Here is a 16,326-nt window from a genome sequence, read left to right on the forward strand (position 1 = left end):
AAGCATCTGAAAATATGCTTAATATCATCAGCCATCAGGAAAATGTAAATTAAAACCATAATGAAATACTACCACTCATCAAATTACATAAAATTAAAAAGACTGACTACACCAAGTATCGGTGAGGACATGGAGACTGGAACTCTCATATACTGAAGGTGGGAATGTACAATGGTACCCCCACGTCAGGAAAGAGGTTAGCAATTTCTTAAAATGTTATAAACTCATCATAGAACCAGACCTTTCTACTATTCCACGATTTACCCCATAAAAATAAAAATCTCTCTCCACACAAAGACTTAAAGTAAGTGTTAATGGCAGCCTTATTTGTCATAGTTCAAAGCTGTGAACAGTCCATACTGGACAGAAGAACAAACAAATTGTGGTACATCCATGCACCGGAGCAGCACTCAGCAATGAGAAGGAACAAACTGTTGAAACAGACAACACGGAGGCACGAGCACCATCTGTAGAGTGGAAGAAGACGGGCAAAGTAAACGGGTCCTAAAATTCAAACTCCTCCATGAGCATCTCAGTCTGACGTGGCTGCCAACCGAAACCCCCAAGGAAACCTAATCGGCCTTGAGCTCTTGATCAAGATGAAAAGAGGCACAGTGTAGTGGAGACGCATCGACTTAAGGAAATAGCCACAGCATAAGTGCCGAAAGCACAGCAAAGGTGGGGACACCACTTGCCTGAAAGTGTAGTTTCCGGGAACGAGGTTAGACAGACGTAGGACCGGGGAGTCAGCTGCGGGCTTCCCCTCTCGGAAGGGGCCACGAATTTCTTCCCAGCGATAACTCACGATTTTAGCGTCATCCGTACTTTCTAGAAAGATTTAAAAATAAGTGAAGGCTAGAATTAAAGCAAAAACAGGAAAACACAGATTTTGTAATTTATCGTCTTCATGCTTAAATTTGTTTTTTCATGGAATTATACAATTACATAGATTTCAATGGATAGGTCTTATGTGCTAGCAGGAGGATTTCTTCTTCTCCCTAAACTATCATCACTATTTTCCTCCTGAATTTCTACCAGATTTGAGTGAGGCTGTCTTTACTCGGTTGTGAATTTAAAAGCACACAGCGACAGGAGGTCTTGCTTTTGTAAGAACAGGAGTCAAGCAGATGTACCCTATGGAAATGCCACTCATCTCAACTACAGCACGTGACACCTTCCTGGTATCTTCCACAGGTATCTGAAGTGACAGATTGATAAGGAATTAAGAGATGTTCACATACACTACAACACAGCTATTACTACCCACATGGTTAAGCTGTAAATCCAGAGAAAGACAGTATCCTACAAGAAAACTTCCCTTTTCTACTCTAGAAGACAGCAAACAAAATGTGCTACATACAATCAGAGACAGACCTGGAAGGGAGCCAGCTGCATCTAATTCAGTGAAAGAATGATCTAGTTCAAGTGACAGATTAATGACCCCAGTTTCCCGTACCTAAACCGTCCTGCATTAGAGAAATCAAAATGTGGTACATTTCCTCAGGTAAATATTTTCATCTACAACATGCTTCGCTTTCACGCTGTCAAGGGGGAAATGTGGGTATTTATATGCGAATAGTGCAGATGATCGTGTCCATGTGATTTCTGTATATTTGCAGACTTGCAGACTGGAGCAGCGTTAGCAGTGGACAATTACCCTTCTCCCAACAACCAAGGCAGCTCTTCTTTACGCCACAGGGTCTGGTATTAGCTTTGTGATTAAACGTACATAAATGCAAATACCAGTTACGCCGAGACTGAACATATTTTTTCACATATTGTCATATATCTGTATTTATATTAATACACTGTCAAACATAACGTATGTTTTCATGTATTCTCATTTCCACGGACGCCTGGAGTCAGACGGGGCCCCTTCCACATGTAAGAGAAGGAACCAACTCTGACTGAATTAACAAAGCGCTACCCACCCCCGATGAAGGCGGCCCTTCTCGTATCTGTTCAGGTGATTTTCCAGGTGCTCAGCACACACACCTCATCGAAAGGAGACTCTCTAAGAATTGCTTTCAGTCCCAATCAAATAGCTAGGCCCTAAAGAAGTCTTCACAGACAGGTGGGACATAAGTGACTGCAAGGTGAGCCTGGGACAAAGGCTGTGATGAAGGGACCCAAGGGCCGTGAGCCCCACCAACGAGGGAGACAATCCTGCATCCGTGTTGGTGTGCAGCCCCTCCCAGCCGCCACACAGAGCACCACGAAACCTTGCAGCACGCGGGGAGGAGAGGCCCTGAAGAGTCACAGATACCCACGGCTGCCGTCGATGAAGGCTGACGTCAGAGGCAGGGTGAGCACTTGCATCTGGGGAGAAACAACCACTGTAGGGGGCAGGTTGACTCTTCTGGCTGTGAGACAGAGGAAGGGATACCGACGGAGGCCGTTACGTGTGCACAGATCATAACCCCAATAAAATCATCTGCTTCCTATCAAGGAGGTGTTTATCCTGGGGTGCCTGGGTGGTTCAGTCGGTTAAGTGTCTGCCTTAGCCTCAGGTCATGATCCCGGGGCCCTGGGCTCAAGCCCCACATCAGGCTCCCTGCTCAGAGGCAATCTGCTTCTCCCTCTCCCACTCCTCCGGCTCATGCTCTCTCTCACTCTCTCAATCGCTTTTTACTCTCTCTCAAATAAATAAATAAAATCTTTTTAAAATTAAATTAAATTTAATTTAATTTTGTCAGAGAGAGAGAAAGAGCGAGACAAGCAGGGGGAGCTGCAGGCAGAGGGCGAAGCCGACTCCCCGCGAAGCAGAGAGCCCGATGCAGGACTCGATCCCAGGACCCTGGGGTCATGACCTGAGCCGAAGGCAGACGCTTCACTGACTGAGCCACCCAGTCATCCCGATGAATAAAATCTTAAAAAAAAAAAAAAAAAGGCGTTTATCCTACAGGCTTCAACTGTGGAGAGTACTTCCAAAAGTTTTGGCACCTTCCTATTAAGTTTCAGGAGCTTGTTTGCAGACTTCCATTTTTGCAGGTGAGCCCAGGCTCAGGGGACACGTGCAGTAACAACCCGGGGCTTCATCACAGAAGGTGAGCGCTAACTGCAGGCAAGAAGCCGTGCAGCACAGCTCCGGCTCCTACAACGGTCACCTGGCTCCCAAATCCTCTCCGGCAGGCCCCCCCCGCCCCCCAGCACCACGCTCTAGCTGGGCTAACCCTCAGGCAGAAGGTACAAAGCCCGAGAGGGGAGGCAGAGCTGGCAGAGAGGTGGGCCGCCTCGGGGTGCAGGCTGTGCTCGCCCGAAGGGCCCCCTGTTCCTGACTCATACAAGTGCACTGGCCTGTGGGCTGGTGGCAGCCTGAAAGCTCATGGCGTACATCTCTTTCACCCCTCAGGTGCTCAGCTGACTCTATCTGAACCCCCCCACAGAAGGGGAGGCTGAGTCACGGGGAAGAGAGGTGGGGGATGCTGACGGAGAAGGCCAAGGGGCGGCCACGTGCCACCCCCGCGGGTCAGCAGGAACCTGGCAACCTTAAACAGCAGGGTGAAGCAAGTACTAAAACTTACACTGAACTCAGAAAGAAAAAAAAAACCAACAACAATCGTTGCATATTTTCTCTATAGTAGAGCCAAATGTAAAAATAAAAAATAGATTACCATGTTATTCAGGACCCAAAACAGAGATAAACCTGTACAACACGGGCCATTCTCTCACGCAGGCTTACCTGGCTTCACGGTGACGTTGACAAATCCTTCTCCAAAGGCATTTTCACTAGAAACCGCTACTTTGAAGGCATAAAGTCCTGCTGACAACTGCAACAGCAAGGACAGGTACAGAGGTAAACACGCAAAAGACATGATGGGTCCACTGCCTAGAGTCCTAACACGTCGCAGGAGCCATCGTCCTGAGCGACCAAAGCGCAGGGGCCGGGGAGTGTCATCTCGGGAGCCGTGCAGACACGGCCCGGGTGCGCAGGTCACCCAGAAAGGCCCGCCGCTTAGTTACAGATGATCACGGGCCGACAGATGCGCGGCTGGGCCCGAGCGGCCGAGGGAGGGCAGTTCGTGAGCTCGTGCGCGTGGGAACTGTGCTGTTCCACCAAGTAGTGCCGGCGAGGCGGCCCTCGGTGGTGCGGGCGCCACGCTGGGAGACGCAGGGCTCGGTGGCGCGGGGCTCGGTGACACACCCATGGCTGTGTGGTCCAGGAACAAAGACGGGCTAAGCATCGGGTGGGAAACCAGACCCCCACAGCTCAGGGAGTTGGTTTCTCCTACGGTCCGGGAAGGGGCGTGTTTCTTCTGGTGACGGGCTTCCCTCCTGGAGCAATATCTGAGAGCCAAGGCGTCTGGGAGCTGGGGCGGAGTTACTGGCAGCTCTAGAAATGTGCCTGCTTGGGAAGCAGAGACAAGCAGAATGTCTCTACCGCTACCAAGGGAACGTGACTTGGGAGACGGACTTCGCAACCTCACCACGGAGACCCTTGGGCAACCGGCCTCTGTTCTCCAAGCTGATAGGCAGCGTCATTCACATAAAGAAAAGCTATCTGATAGTCTCCTCCTTTCCCCATCTGCCTGTCTGTGACATGGTTGAAACTTTATTCATTTATCACCTTCTTCTGATCTTAATCATAAAACCGATTGCAGGTGAAGAAACAGCTGAAGTGTTCGCGGAATTCTCCAGTTACTTACGTGAGAGAGATTAAGAGTTTGCGTGTGTCTTTCCTTTATTTCCTCTCGGTAGTCTACCGGGTGGCTTATTAAACTCCATTCATAGCTGTAGGAGGTTTCTGAGGGCAAAGAAGAGAAATGCGTCGTCATAAATTCGGAAAGGGCGCCGCACACCATCTGGGCAGAGGGAAGAGGGTGACGGCCCTGACTCGGGCAGGCGGCTGCCTCGGACATTCTGCACTCTGCCTTCAACGCTCTTCCACGTAAGGGATAGCAAGTTTCCTATCCTTTTAATGTAAAACTTCTGTTTTATTAGAAGAACATACAGCTTATGGGAAAATTCATGAAATGTTGAAAGTGAAAAAAAGAAAAACATCTCCCTGATCTCACATTTAGCATTTGATGATTTTCCTTTCAGGGTGACTACCTATTTATATATACATTTCCACATAGTATAATCCACTGTACTTTCTGTCCTTTTAATAAAAGGCAAGGAGATTTCCACTCGTTTCCTCTGTTGTGGGGATTTCTTTAAGGACACAACCATGGATTAGACCTTCTGCACGAAGACGAAGCTGTCTCCCGCCGTGAGACGCTAGCAGTTCAAGTGCAAAGGGCCTCGGACAACAGCATTAACGGCAAAGGCCGAAGGCGATCATCTCTGCTCAGATGTCGACACACGTATGATGGGGAAACGAATGAGGGAACTAGCCTGACTGGGAAACACTCAACACTCTAAGAACACACACACCCTAAGAGAGAATACCTCTGAGGGGTCAGAGGCACCGCTCCAGCGTCTGCAGAAGAGCCGAGCTCGAGCAGAAGAAAGGGCATTTTGAGCAACATGTTTTGAGAGCAGGTGGGAGCTCGGAGCCCCGCTGGCGACACCGTACTGTCAACAGACCTTGCGGGACACTCCTCACGGGGCAATCTTCCCAGGCTCTGTGGGTCACCACAGTCAGCTCTGGGACAGGGACGCTTTTGCTCTAACACATCTCTCGCTTTGCACCCTCAGCAGTGCGTGACTCCGTCCTGACCGACGGAAGGATATGCCGGTATTCGGTTTCCCACACTCTTCCTCCCTTGTAAACTGCTTCAGTAAGGTGACTGCTTCTGGCCACCGGGGCCTCGTCAGCACGCTCGAGCCTTCGGTGCGACCTTACGCGGTGTTGCGAAAGTGAATCCGTGCTGTGGGTAACCCGGGAAGAGCCCGCGAAGAGCAACCCCGCGGCCCGGCCTCTGGCGTCACGAAGGGAAGTCACGCTCTCACCTGCAGGTGGCGCTGGCACGACGACCGCCTTCAGCTCCACTGCGTCCTCCGGTAAAGTCACGACCAGGTTCGGCCCGGCGGACACCGTGAGTTCTCCCGCTACGAGTTGATTAGAAACAGTACAGTCCTTTATATACAGTAGTGATGTTATATTACTGCCCCACGATATATTTGTTATTTACTTAATTTTTTTTTTAAGATTTCATTCATTCATTCATTCATGAGAGAGAGAGGCAGAGGCAGAGGGAGAGAGAGGCTCCTCGCTGAGGAGGGAGCCCGAGGCCGGGCTTGAACCCAAGACCCAGGGATCACAACCTGAACCGAAGGCAGGTGCTTAACTGACTGAGCCCCCCAGGTGCCCGCCCCTAGATTTGTTTTTAGATAATAGAACAACATATTTTTGAAATAGTTCTCCCTCTGATTTTATCGAAGACACTCCTTTCCTCTGGCTGGCAGCTGCACCGTGACCTGTATTACTCTGCAGGGCAGATTTCGCAAAGTTCAAGTCATCCGCGGGAGTTGACAAGGTGAAGAAACTACGATTTGGATTGATGAGCACCGTGTGGGGTAACAAGGGTGCTGTGGGTTGAGTCTCTCTTCTCTCTTACCATCAGAGCTTCTTGACTCCCTGGTATGTGCGGTTTTTATTAAACAATTGAGCGTAACCATAAGTGTTTCTGTATCATTAGTCACATACCACTCAGTTCTGATACCAGCCTCCTGAGTTATGGCTAATGGCCTTGCTCTTGGAACGTTCCCAAGAGAAAACCCCGTCAACCTCCATAAAAAGGCGACTTGAACGCAGGCAGCGGGTACGTTCACTCTCATCAAAAGCACTTACCCACTAAACCGGCACTAGAACCATGTTTGTTCACCTTGTCTACAACCAGCAGAACCCTGATGTATTCAACTGGCTGGATGCAACTGGACGTTTGTTTCACTTGTAAAATACAATTGACATAGGTCAAGATATCACTCAGAGAAAAGCAAAGTTTTGTTTTTGTTTCTTTCTTTTTTTTTAGAGCTGAGTGCTCTTTAAAGGTCTCAGGTACTTGGAGATGCTGAGGGGCCACGGGCTCACTTAAACCTGCTCCTGTCCTCAGAGTCAGTATCCTGTCCTTCTAGTGCCTTCCTCAACCAGCGGTAGGGGTCCCCCTGGCGTCTCGGGCTCTCTCCTCCATCACTTCCACAGACTCTCTGCCCTGAAAGTCAGCAATTGTGGACCCAGGGGGGACACCGGTCCCAACCTATCGTTTTACAGATGAGGGAGCCGAGCCCTAAAAGGCCAGGTAATTGCTCAAAGTTACACGAATAATTAACAGTAATAGATCCACCAATACTTGATTAATTTAAATGTATTTATTTCAACAAACACACATACCAGATGACACTGTGCCAGGCTCGGTTCCAAGGACTTTAAAACGATCACTTCATCTAAGCTTCTAACAAACTCCATGCAGTAGGTCCTATTAGAACCGAAGGATCCTAATTCCCAGGCTGGTTTCTTTTCCAAAACACCACACGGCTTCCCTTCTGCTATTACCTTTCCCTATACTCAAACTCAGGATCAAAGTGAATCAACAAGGCAGAGAGGGTCATCCCCACAGAAACAAGGTCTCCAATACCTCCTTTATTAGTAAATCTAAGGGGAGCTCTTCAGTGCTGGCCATGATCTCTGCAACCCCGGGCTCTTCCTACTTGGAAGTCTCTCTTTCCTTTTCTCTGCCCATGCCCTCCTCCTGATGTCCTGCCTCTCTGGCAAGACCACTCAGGCAGCTCCGTAGGCTCCTTCTGGTCCTCCGGCTCCTAGTGTAATGACATCTCCAAAGTTCCTCCTCAGGCCTCTCCCCAGCTCACCTGCCACCCTCCCTGGAAGGCCCCATGTGTGCCCTACGCCTTCAGTTATCACCTCTGTGCTGATGACTCCTGACCCTTTATCTTCAGCCCACTGCTTATCTAACTTTCAGTCCCATATGCTCCTCAATCTCAGAGTCCTGAGATTCTGCCAGTGAGCCACTCATCAAATCCTAATGACCCCAGCTCCCTGATAGCTCTTCAGTCTGGTTCCTTCTCTCCATCCTAGCAATCACTCCCTCTAGTCCTAATGGATCTTGTCTTCAGTAAACTCCATATTATTTTCTTGAAAAGAAATCTGATCATTTTGTTTTCCTGCTTCAAATCATTCAGAGATTCTCTATACTTACCCAATAAAGCATAAATTCCTCAGCCACAGATTACAGATCTTTTGAAATCTTGCCCTGCTTACCACTCCAGATTCATGCTTGCCCTTCCTCTCACTCGCATGATCAGCTCCAGCCAGACTGACCTCCTGACAGCTGTCCCAAAATGTCACAGTGCTTCTGTACCTTTGTTCCCTTTCACAGGCCGTGGAGGAGGGGATGGGTAGGCCATCACTCAGTAAGTACTCCTTAAATAGAATTGCCATTATTGTTATTACACGTCGCTGCCCTGACCTGAACAACACATCAACCCCATTTTAGCTGACTTGTTCTATCCCAGCATTGTTAACTCTGGAAAAGCTTCCCTGGCCCTTCTGAAGGGTCAGATGAGGCATCTCCCTCCGCTCCCATGGCACCTGTCACAGCACTTACCATAGGATATGAAAACCAGCTATTCACCTGTCACTCGCATTTCCTGCCCTATGGATCACTGAGGGGAAAAGACTAAGTTCATGTTTTCATTCCTGGTGTGGAGCACGTTTCTAGCACAGGAGAGAGGCTTGAAGATGTGCCTGGAGGGAACGAGTAAACCTTAATGTTGCCACTACTCTATTCGACAGCGTGGTTTTGTACTTTCCCTCCAGCTGGATCGTGCTCACGGTTACCTGTCCTGGGAGCAGTGGTCAGAGACGCAGGTTGCTCTCGTGGGGTGGGCTCAGCGGGGACGAGGCTAGTGGGAGTGGTTGGGGCGCCATGCTCTGGGCTCCGTGTGGGGACTGTGAGAAGTGGGCTCTTCTCTGTGGAGGCTGGGCTGAATTCCGGTCTGGCTAGAGGAGGATGATGGGAAGGCACTAGAACCTAGGAGATCAATCACAAAGACAAACTGTTATGAAAGAAAAAAAAAACAAAAAATGGTTGACCTCGTCGAGCAACACAATGTCACTGACCCTTTACATAAATGAGATTCAGTGACATTCAAAACACCATGTGTAATATCCCAAAACACTAGAACTCTAGACCATCTTTTTTTTTTTTTTTTTAAAGATTTATTAATTTATGAGAGAGCAAGCACGTACACATGTGCGTGTGAGTCGGGAGGGGGGTAAGGGAGAGAGAATCTCAAGTAGATTCCCCGCTAAGTGGAGAGCCCATCACAGGGCTCTAGAACAGGCGTTCACAGCATATGATAGTGGAGCCCCTGTAGAGGCTGCTTTGGGGCACCACCTTGAACAACAGAAACCTGCGTAAGGTAGACGGGCCCACGGTGACCTCCAAACCCCTGGCTGAATACAGACAGCCTCTAAGGCGACCCACTTCAAAATATCCATAAGCCCTAGGTGACCAATGAGCTACTTACACCTGAACAGGGGTACCAAAAGGGAAAATTGCATACGTCCCCACACCTCCTGTCCTTCCCCCTCCCCGCCTTCCCCCTTCAGTAGAGCCCCCCACCACTACCTTCTGGCAGACCGCTCTGCTTTGCTGTCCTGCCACAGCTCCCTTGCAGTGTATTCTATAAACTTCTTTCTCCTTTGTTCTGCCCCGGGGGGAATTCTTCACCACCTGCGCCGCTGGCCTCCCCCTGATCAGCTTGCCCCATATTTGATGGCACCTCTCATCCAACTGGGAGACCCCAAAGCCTCTGTAAATTCTACAAGATTAACCAGATTTTTTTAGTTTGAGAGAGTCTTCAAAAATTACTACCAAGTTGCAATAAAGAATGGAGTCCATAGACACCGGTGGGAAACATTAAGGTGCCTCTGGCAGGGTTCACAGCCACCACCAGATCATGGCAGAGGGAACAACTCCACTCCTGCCTCCTCTCCAGACCATTTCCTTTCCCACATGGCGCCTCTCCAGGCTGGAAGGGCACGCCAGTTCCTTACTCACTCTTGGGCCCCGTCTCCAAGACCTCCACACAGCGAGCTCCTTGCTAAGTCCTCCGCATGCAGGCCTCCCTGACATACCCCACCCAAAGAAAACGGATCCTCCATGGAAGCAATGGGTACCCCAGCCCCCCATTTCAGCCTTCAGTTTACAGCCTGGCTTGGTCAACAAGAATCTCAAATGTCTTGTTTCTTTTTTCTGTTCTTAATTACTTTGAAACACCCCCTTGAGGTGCACCCGTCTGGTCTTGCCCACTTGAAAACAAAACCACAGGAAACGTCCTTTATCCTCTACCAATTCAATCTGGATAATAGTTTCTACTGATTTGGAATCACCTGCTTCCTGGTTCAGAGGAGGAGATGCTTACAAATGTAAACTTCCCTTACAAAAGGATAAATTCTTCTGTTTTTAAGAGCTTCTCTTGTTAGTGTATTGTCTCAAAAATAACTAGTTGAAGTAATCCTCATGCCAAAAAGGGGCATATTTTCAGATCACATATTCTGATACCCTTCAATCCATGTTGAGTTAATTTATGGGGCCTAAGGTAGGGATCTAAATTCAGTTTTTGTACGGAAATATCCAGTTGTCCCTGTACTGTTTGTTGAAAAGACTATTCTTTTCCCCATGGAATTTTCTCAGCACCTTTATTAATAAATACAGTTGTACTATTTCAAATACTTTTTCGGTGAGAGAAGAAATCTTAGTTTTTGTCATTAATTCCAAACTTTCTATGTTAGCAGAATAAAATTATATTTCTTATGCTGCAGATCTAATGTTTATCAACACTAATTCAAGGATTATCTACAACTCAGTTTAGTTAAAAAAAAAAACTTAATTCGAATTAGGGCAAAATTTATATTTCAGTGAAAATAAAATACGTCTATAGTCTCTCCCAGTTCTCTGATTCTAGACTTTCTTGTATTTGAGCTATTTGACAACTCTACCAGTTGTAGGTAACTGATACTATTTCAAAATAACTCTTGTCTATAGACATGTAGATTTCCCCCTATAAAAACCAGTTTTGTCTCCGTGTGCATATTTATTTCAATGTTCTTGATCTAGGAATGTGAGGTTCTGTAAATTCTCTTGTGAAACAATTATAACAATGATTAATGAGTAGGATAAACAAACACATGTTCATTTTATATCTGTACAATTCCTGATTTTACCTTTCTTCAATAATTATCGTTTAACATAACCAACCTCAAAGAACTAATGAGCCATAAGATTCTCAATAGACTCTTAATTGAGACACTTTCATCCATAGAAGCTACAAAGTAAATGACTTAGAACATAAAAGAAATTAAATTATGTTAATCTTTAGTAATGTAAAGACATGGTCAATCTTCGATAATTTTGGATTATTTTTAATTGGAAGTTTTTGAAATTTTAAGATAATGACAAGTATAAAAAAAATCTGGAAACTCTGAAAAGTAGCAATAGGCAATGAAGTCACTTGCACTCAGCCCCGTGTTAGCACACCAAGACTCGATGCCTAACTGACCTGCAGTTACAGCCTTCCCAGTTACGCAGTCTTCACTTGTCAGTCTGGAGGGTCTGGGCAGCACGGATGAGGTCATCAGCCTGGCCCACTGGTAAGTTACCCTGGCCTAAAACAAACCATTCCTTTACCCCCTCTGCCTCCAAAAGCCAGGACCTGAGAGCTCCCTTCTATGGCTAGATGAGATGCTGCCCGATGGATGCATCCTCAGTAAGGTAAAGTAGATCACAAAAACGGATTCAGGTGAATTGTTATGTAACAGACTTGGTGGCAGTCACGGTGGGCTCTGAAGCGCACTGCTGAAGGCAGTGAGGGAGCACGAGAAACACAGCGGTGGTGCTCATGGACCCCTTTCTCAGTTCTCTTCCTGGCCTTTCCCAAGGGCCTGGGAAAGCCTCCCTCAGTTCTGGGCTCTGCTCTCCTTGCATTGAGCTCCTGGTCTCACTCGCTTCCCAGAAGTTCTCGTCTGTTGGAATCAGTAGCTCCACACTGAGCACTGATGTGATTTTATGTGAGGTCCGAGAGCCAATGGTCAAGACAGAATTCCTGAGACATTCTCAGCAAAAGAGGTGGTTCTGGGGGTGCCTGGGTGGCTCAGTCGTTAAGCGTCTGCCTTGGGGTCAGGGCGTGATCCCGGTGTTATGGGATCGAGCCCCACATCAGGCTCCTCTGCTGGGAGCCTGCTTCTTCCTCTCCCACTCCCACTGCTTGTGTTTCCTCTCTCGCTGGCTGTCTCTCTCTCTGTCAAATAAATAAATAAAATTAAAAAAAAAAAAGAGGTGGTTCTGTTCAAGCTCTGGGACAGGACCCTTGGGCAGGAAGAGCTGCCCTGGGATTGTGAAAACCATTGGTTACATAGGGAATCCATACCATTTACAATAGCACCAAAAACCATACGTTACCTTGGAATTAACTTAACCAGAGACGTAAAGGACCTATATGCTAGAAACTATAGATCACTTTTGAAAGATATTGAGGAAGACATAAAAAGATGGAAAAATATTCCATGCTCATGGATTGGAAGAATTAACNGAGTCCTGGGATCGAGCCCCACATCAGGCTCCTCTGCTGGGAGCCTGCTTCTTCCTCTCCCACTCCCACTGCTTGTGTTTCCTCTCTCGCTGGCTGTCTCTCTCTCTGTCAAATAAATAAATAAAATTAAAAAAAAAAAAGAGGTGGTTCTGTTCAAGCTCTGGGACAGGACCCTTGGGCAGGAAGAGCTGCCCTGGGATTGTGAAAACCATTGGTTACANCCCTATGACCCAGCCATTGCACTACTGGGTGTTTACCCCAAAGATACAGACGTAGTAAAGAGAAGGGCCATATGCACCCCAATGTTCATAGCTGCATTGTCCACAATAGCCAAATCATGGAAGGAGCCGAGATGCCCTTCAACAGATGACTGGATTAAGAAGCTGTGGTCCATATATACAATGGAATATTACTCAGCTATCAGAAAGAACGAATTCTCAACATTTGCTGCAACATGGACGGCACTGGAGGAGATACTGCTAAGTGAAATAAGTCAAGCAGAGAAAGACAATTATCATATGATTTCTCTCATCTATGGAACACAGGAACTAGGATGATCGGTGGGGGAAGAAAGGGATAAAGAAAAGGGGGGTAATCAGAAGGGGGAATGAAACATGAGAGACTGTGGACTATGAGAAACAAACTGAGGGCCTCAGAGGGGAGGGGGTGGGGGAATGGGATAGGCCGGTGATGGGTAGTAAGGAGGGCATGTTTTGCATGGTGCACTGGGTGTTATACGCAACTAATCAATCATGGAACTTTACATCGGAAACCAGGGATGTACTGTATGGTGACTAACATAATATAATAAAAAATCATTAAAAAAAAAAAGAAAAGCATTGGTTACAGACTTTCAAGTTGGGGGAGTACAGACAATGGAAGTGTTCAAAAAGATTGCCCTATCTTAAGACTCCCAGGCTCCTGGAGGCCTCCCTATTGTCAAGCTAAGGTTGTTTTTGCCTCTAGCAAAGCATTACCAGGAAGACAGTGGGGAGTTTCCTGGAGGAATGTTCTACTCTGCCTGCCTCAAGTACTTGTCCGGGGGCTGCAGGAGGTAAGGACATTGAATTTTATCTACATTTCCTTTTGCCTTTGTTCTCCACATCAGGACCTGCAGGCACTTTGGACCCCAGGCCCCCATTTGACTGGAACCCTTACCTTGGTTCTGGCCCGGTGGCAGCTACAGCCCCATTGGTTGAGGTCTGCTGCTTCAGCCCCTTTCCCGAGCCCAGGTTCCACGTTGGGAAAGGTTGGAATTGCGCACAGGCCTTCTCTTGCCCAGGACGCGGTGACATCACCCGCTTCCTGCGCCTGTAGTAAGGCGTGCACAGGCTTGTCTTGTTCTCTGTAGATGGAGTCCGGCAGAAAGAAACGGGGTCCCTGCATTCTAAAGCATTAGGCACACCACCTCTGGCACACCTGCTTACTTTGTGTGGAAGGACTACGGTCCCCGAAGCTGCAGACGTCTGTACAAACGGCAAAATCTAACTCAGCCTGGAATCGCAATGGCCATCATGAGGAATGTTGCAGTGAACTAAGATCACTTAGGAAGTGCCCTTGGCAGCAAGGATTCCCAAATTTAAGCAAACAGAACGGGGATACCCATTTTAACTGACAGGCAGCAGCCTCCAAAAATCTTCAAAATTCCCAAATAGCTTCATTAAAAGACTCATTTCAAGTCTGCTGACTTGATGGCCTTTCAAACATCCCCGTATGGGCCCCTCCTAGAGCTGACAACTCTGAGGGATTTTCAGGTAAACTGCTATTATTATTTCCCTAAAACAGCCAAGGGGAAACTAAAATTAAAACTATTTAAAAACCTTGCCAAATTCTGGCCAAATGCCACAGCTATACTCTCCACCTTAAAACCCACTCAGTCCCTCCAGGTGGGATTCTAGAAAAATGAGGAGCTGGCTCAGGATAAGATTTGTACCAGAGTTAGCTCTCACAGATCTGTCCGTAGTGTCTTACAGAAAAGTAAAAATAAAATATCTGTTACACCTTCTCTAGGAATGCCTCTCGAGTCCAGGGGTCATTCAGCGCTGCCAGGAATAGGATTATCCTGACGGAAAACTTCCTGAAGAAGGAACATTCCCTCCCTGTCCCTTTCAGAGACAAATGTTCTACAAACATCAGTGAGGCAATTCTTCCTCTTCCTTTTTTTTTTTTTTTTAAAGATTCACCTATTTATTTTAGAGAAAGAGGGCGCGCGTGCAAGGGAGCCAAGGGGCAGAGGGAGAGGGAGAGAGAATCTCAAGCAGACTCCCCACTGAGTGCAGAGCCCCACATCTCAGGACCCTGAGATCATGACGGGAGCTGAAATCAAGAGTTGGAGTCAACCGCCTGAGCCACCCAGGTGCCCCGGTAAGATATTGCTTATCAGAAGAATAAACGAGGGAAAGGTCATTTGAAATTTAGGCCAATGAAAAATCACAGTGTCTTCTCTATAAATACTGATAGAAAAAGTTTTAGCCATCTGGGCAAATAAACTTAACTTATTCCAATGGATTTTTCATCAAACTAAATTTCAAATGACCTTTCCACCTGTTGTGCTTCTTCTGATCTTTTATGGTGAGTGAGTGTATATTAGCCTCTCTCTCTCATAGTTAAATTTTTACTTATTTATTTACTTATTCATTCATTCATTCATTTTTATTTATTTTTTATTTATTTTTTTAAGATTTTTATTTATTTATTCGACAGAGATAGAGACAGCCAGCGAGAGAGGGAACACCAGCAGGGGGAGTGGGAGAGGAAGAAGCAGGCTCATAGCGGAGGAGCCTGATGTGGGGCTCGATCCCACAACGCTGGGATCACGCCCTGAGCCGAAGGCAGACGCTCAACCGCTGTGCCACCCAGGCGCCCCCATTCATTCATTTTTAAGTAGGCTCTGTGCCCCATGTAGGGCTTGAACCCCGACCCTGAGATCAAGAGTCACATGCTCTGCTGAGCCAGCCAGGTGCCCCATCATGGCTAAATTTTTAAAATAAACATATGAAGTCTCTGCTTGTCTGCATCTGTCTGTATGCTTACTGTAGCTCTGCACATGTGTGTCGCAGCTGTGTGGTGGTTTCTATCTCTGGATGGCAATGCCCAAATTAATTTGTAAAAGAGTTCTATTTAATTGGCTTCAACAAATAAACACTTATTTAAATTAAGTTCTGAAACTGTAATAGAAACTAACTTAAACGTTTTTCAGGTTTACATGATGTAGGAAATATCTGATACAAAAGCTAGTTTGCACTTGTGGCTTCCTGAAGACAGGTATGTCCTTGGAGTTAAGAGCATTAGAATTCCAGCAGGGTTTACTCATCAACCAAGCCCATGACATCTCGGTTACAAACTCCGTCAGCTAGAAGAATAAACCAGGATGATGACTGATGTTGTCTCATGTCCAGGGGAGTTTTTGTAGGTCATCTAAACACAGTTGTTAAAAACAACTAAATTAAGTAGACGTAAGTCGGATAAAAAGTTTTTAGGTCCATTTTTAAAACAGTTTCTCCAAATTTTTTTGTGACCTGAAACCTTAAAGTTTTGCTAAGTTACGTTAAATTTATTGACCATCCAGATTATTTCCTAATAAGATAAAATACTGAAACATTAACTACTAAACACAGGTTTATCCACTTTTTCTTCCTTTTATGGAGGTTTAAAGATATTTTGGTCTATTACTAAGTAAGTTTTATATAACCATACTGAGAAATTTTCTATGAGAAAGCCCATGTTTCTAGAAGTTATAAAGCAAAGGACAGGATGCTAACGTAAAAGTTCATAATTGCTTACTTAATAATTTTCATGAAAAATTAAAAGATTTTCAGGGTTAAAAATCTA

The 16,326-nt window shown here is 46.5% G+C and overlaps 1 protein-coding gene across 3 annotated transcripts in view; it reads right to left on the reverse strand.

Annotated features, from left to right (window-relative positions):
• KIAA0319 (KIAA0319 ortholog) overlaps positions 1-16,326 on the reverse strand; it is a 74,520-nt gene that overhangs the window by 43,310 nt on the left and 14,884 nt on the right. For all 3 annotated transcript variants that reach the window (XM_002915811.4, XM_034663508.1, XM_034663509.1), the window contains exons 3-8: positions 8,741-8,933; positions 5,896-5,994; positions 4,647-4,744; positions 3,683-3,770; positions 2,271-2,363; positions 696-828 (exon numbers count right to left, since the gene is read on the reverse strand). In XM_002915811.4, the coding sequence (XP_002915857.1) occupies positions 696-828; positions 2,271-2,363; positions 3,683-3,770; positions 4,647-4,744; positions 5,896-5,994; positions 8,741-8,933 (704 nt within the window). The remainder of the gene's footprint in view (positions 1-695; positions 829-2,270; positions 2,364-3,682; positions 3,771-4,646; positions 4,745-5,895; positions 5,995-8,740; positions 8,934-16,326) is intronic.

The sequence above is a fragment of the Ailuropoda melanoleuca genome, chromosome 6, assembly GCF_002007445.2.
Source record: "Ailuropoda melanoleuca isolate Jingjing chromosome 6, ASM200744v2, whole genome shotgun sequence".
Lineage (NCBI taxonomy): Eukaryota > Metazoa > Chordata > Mammalia > Carnivora > Ursidae > Ailuropoda > Ailuropoda melanoleuca.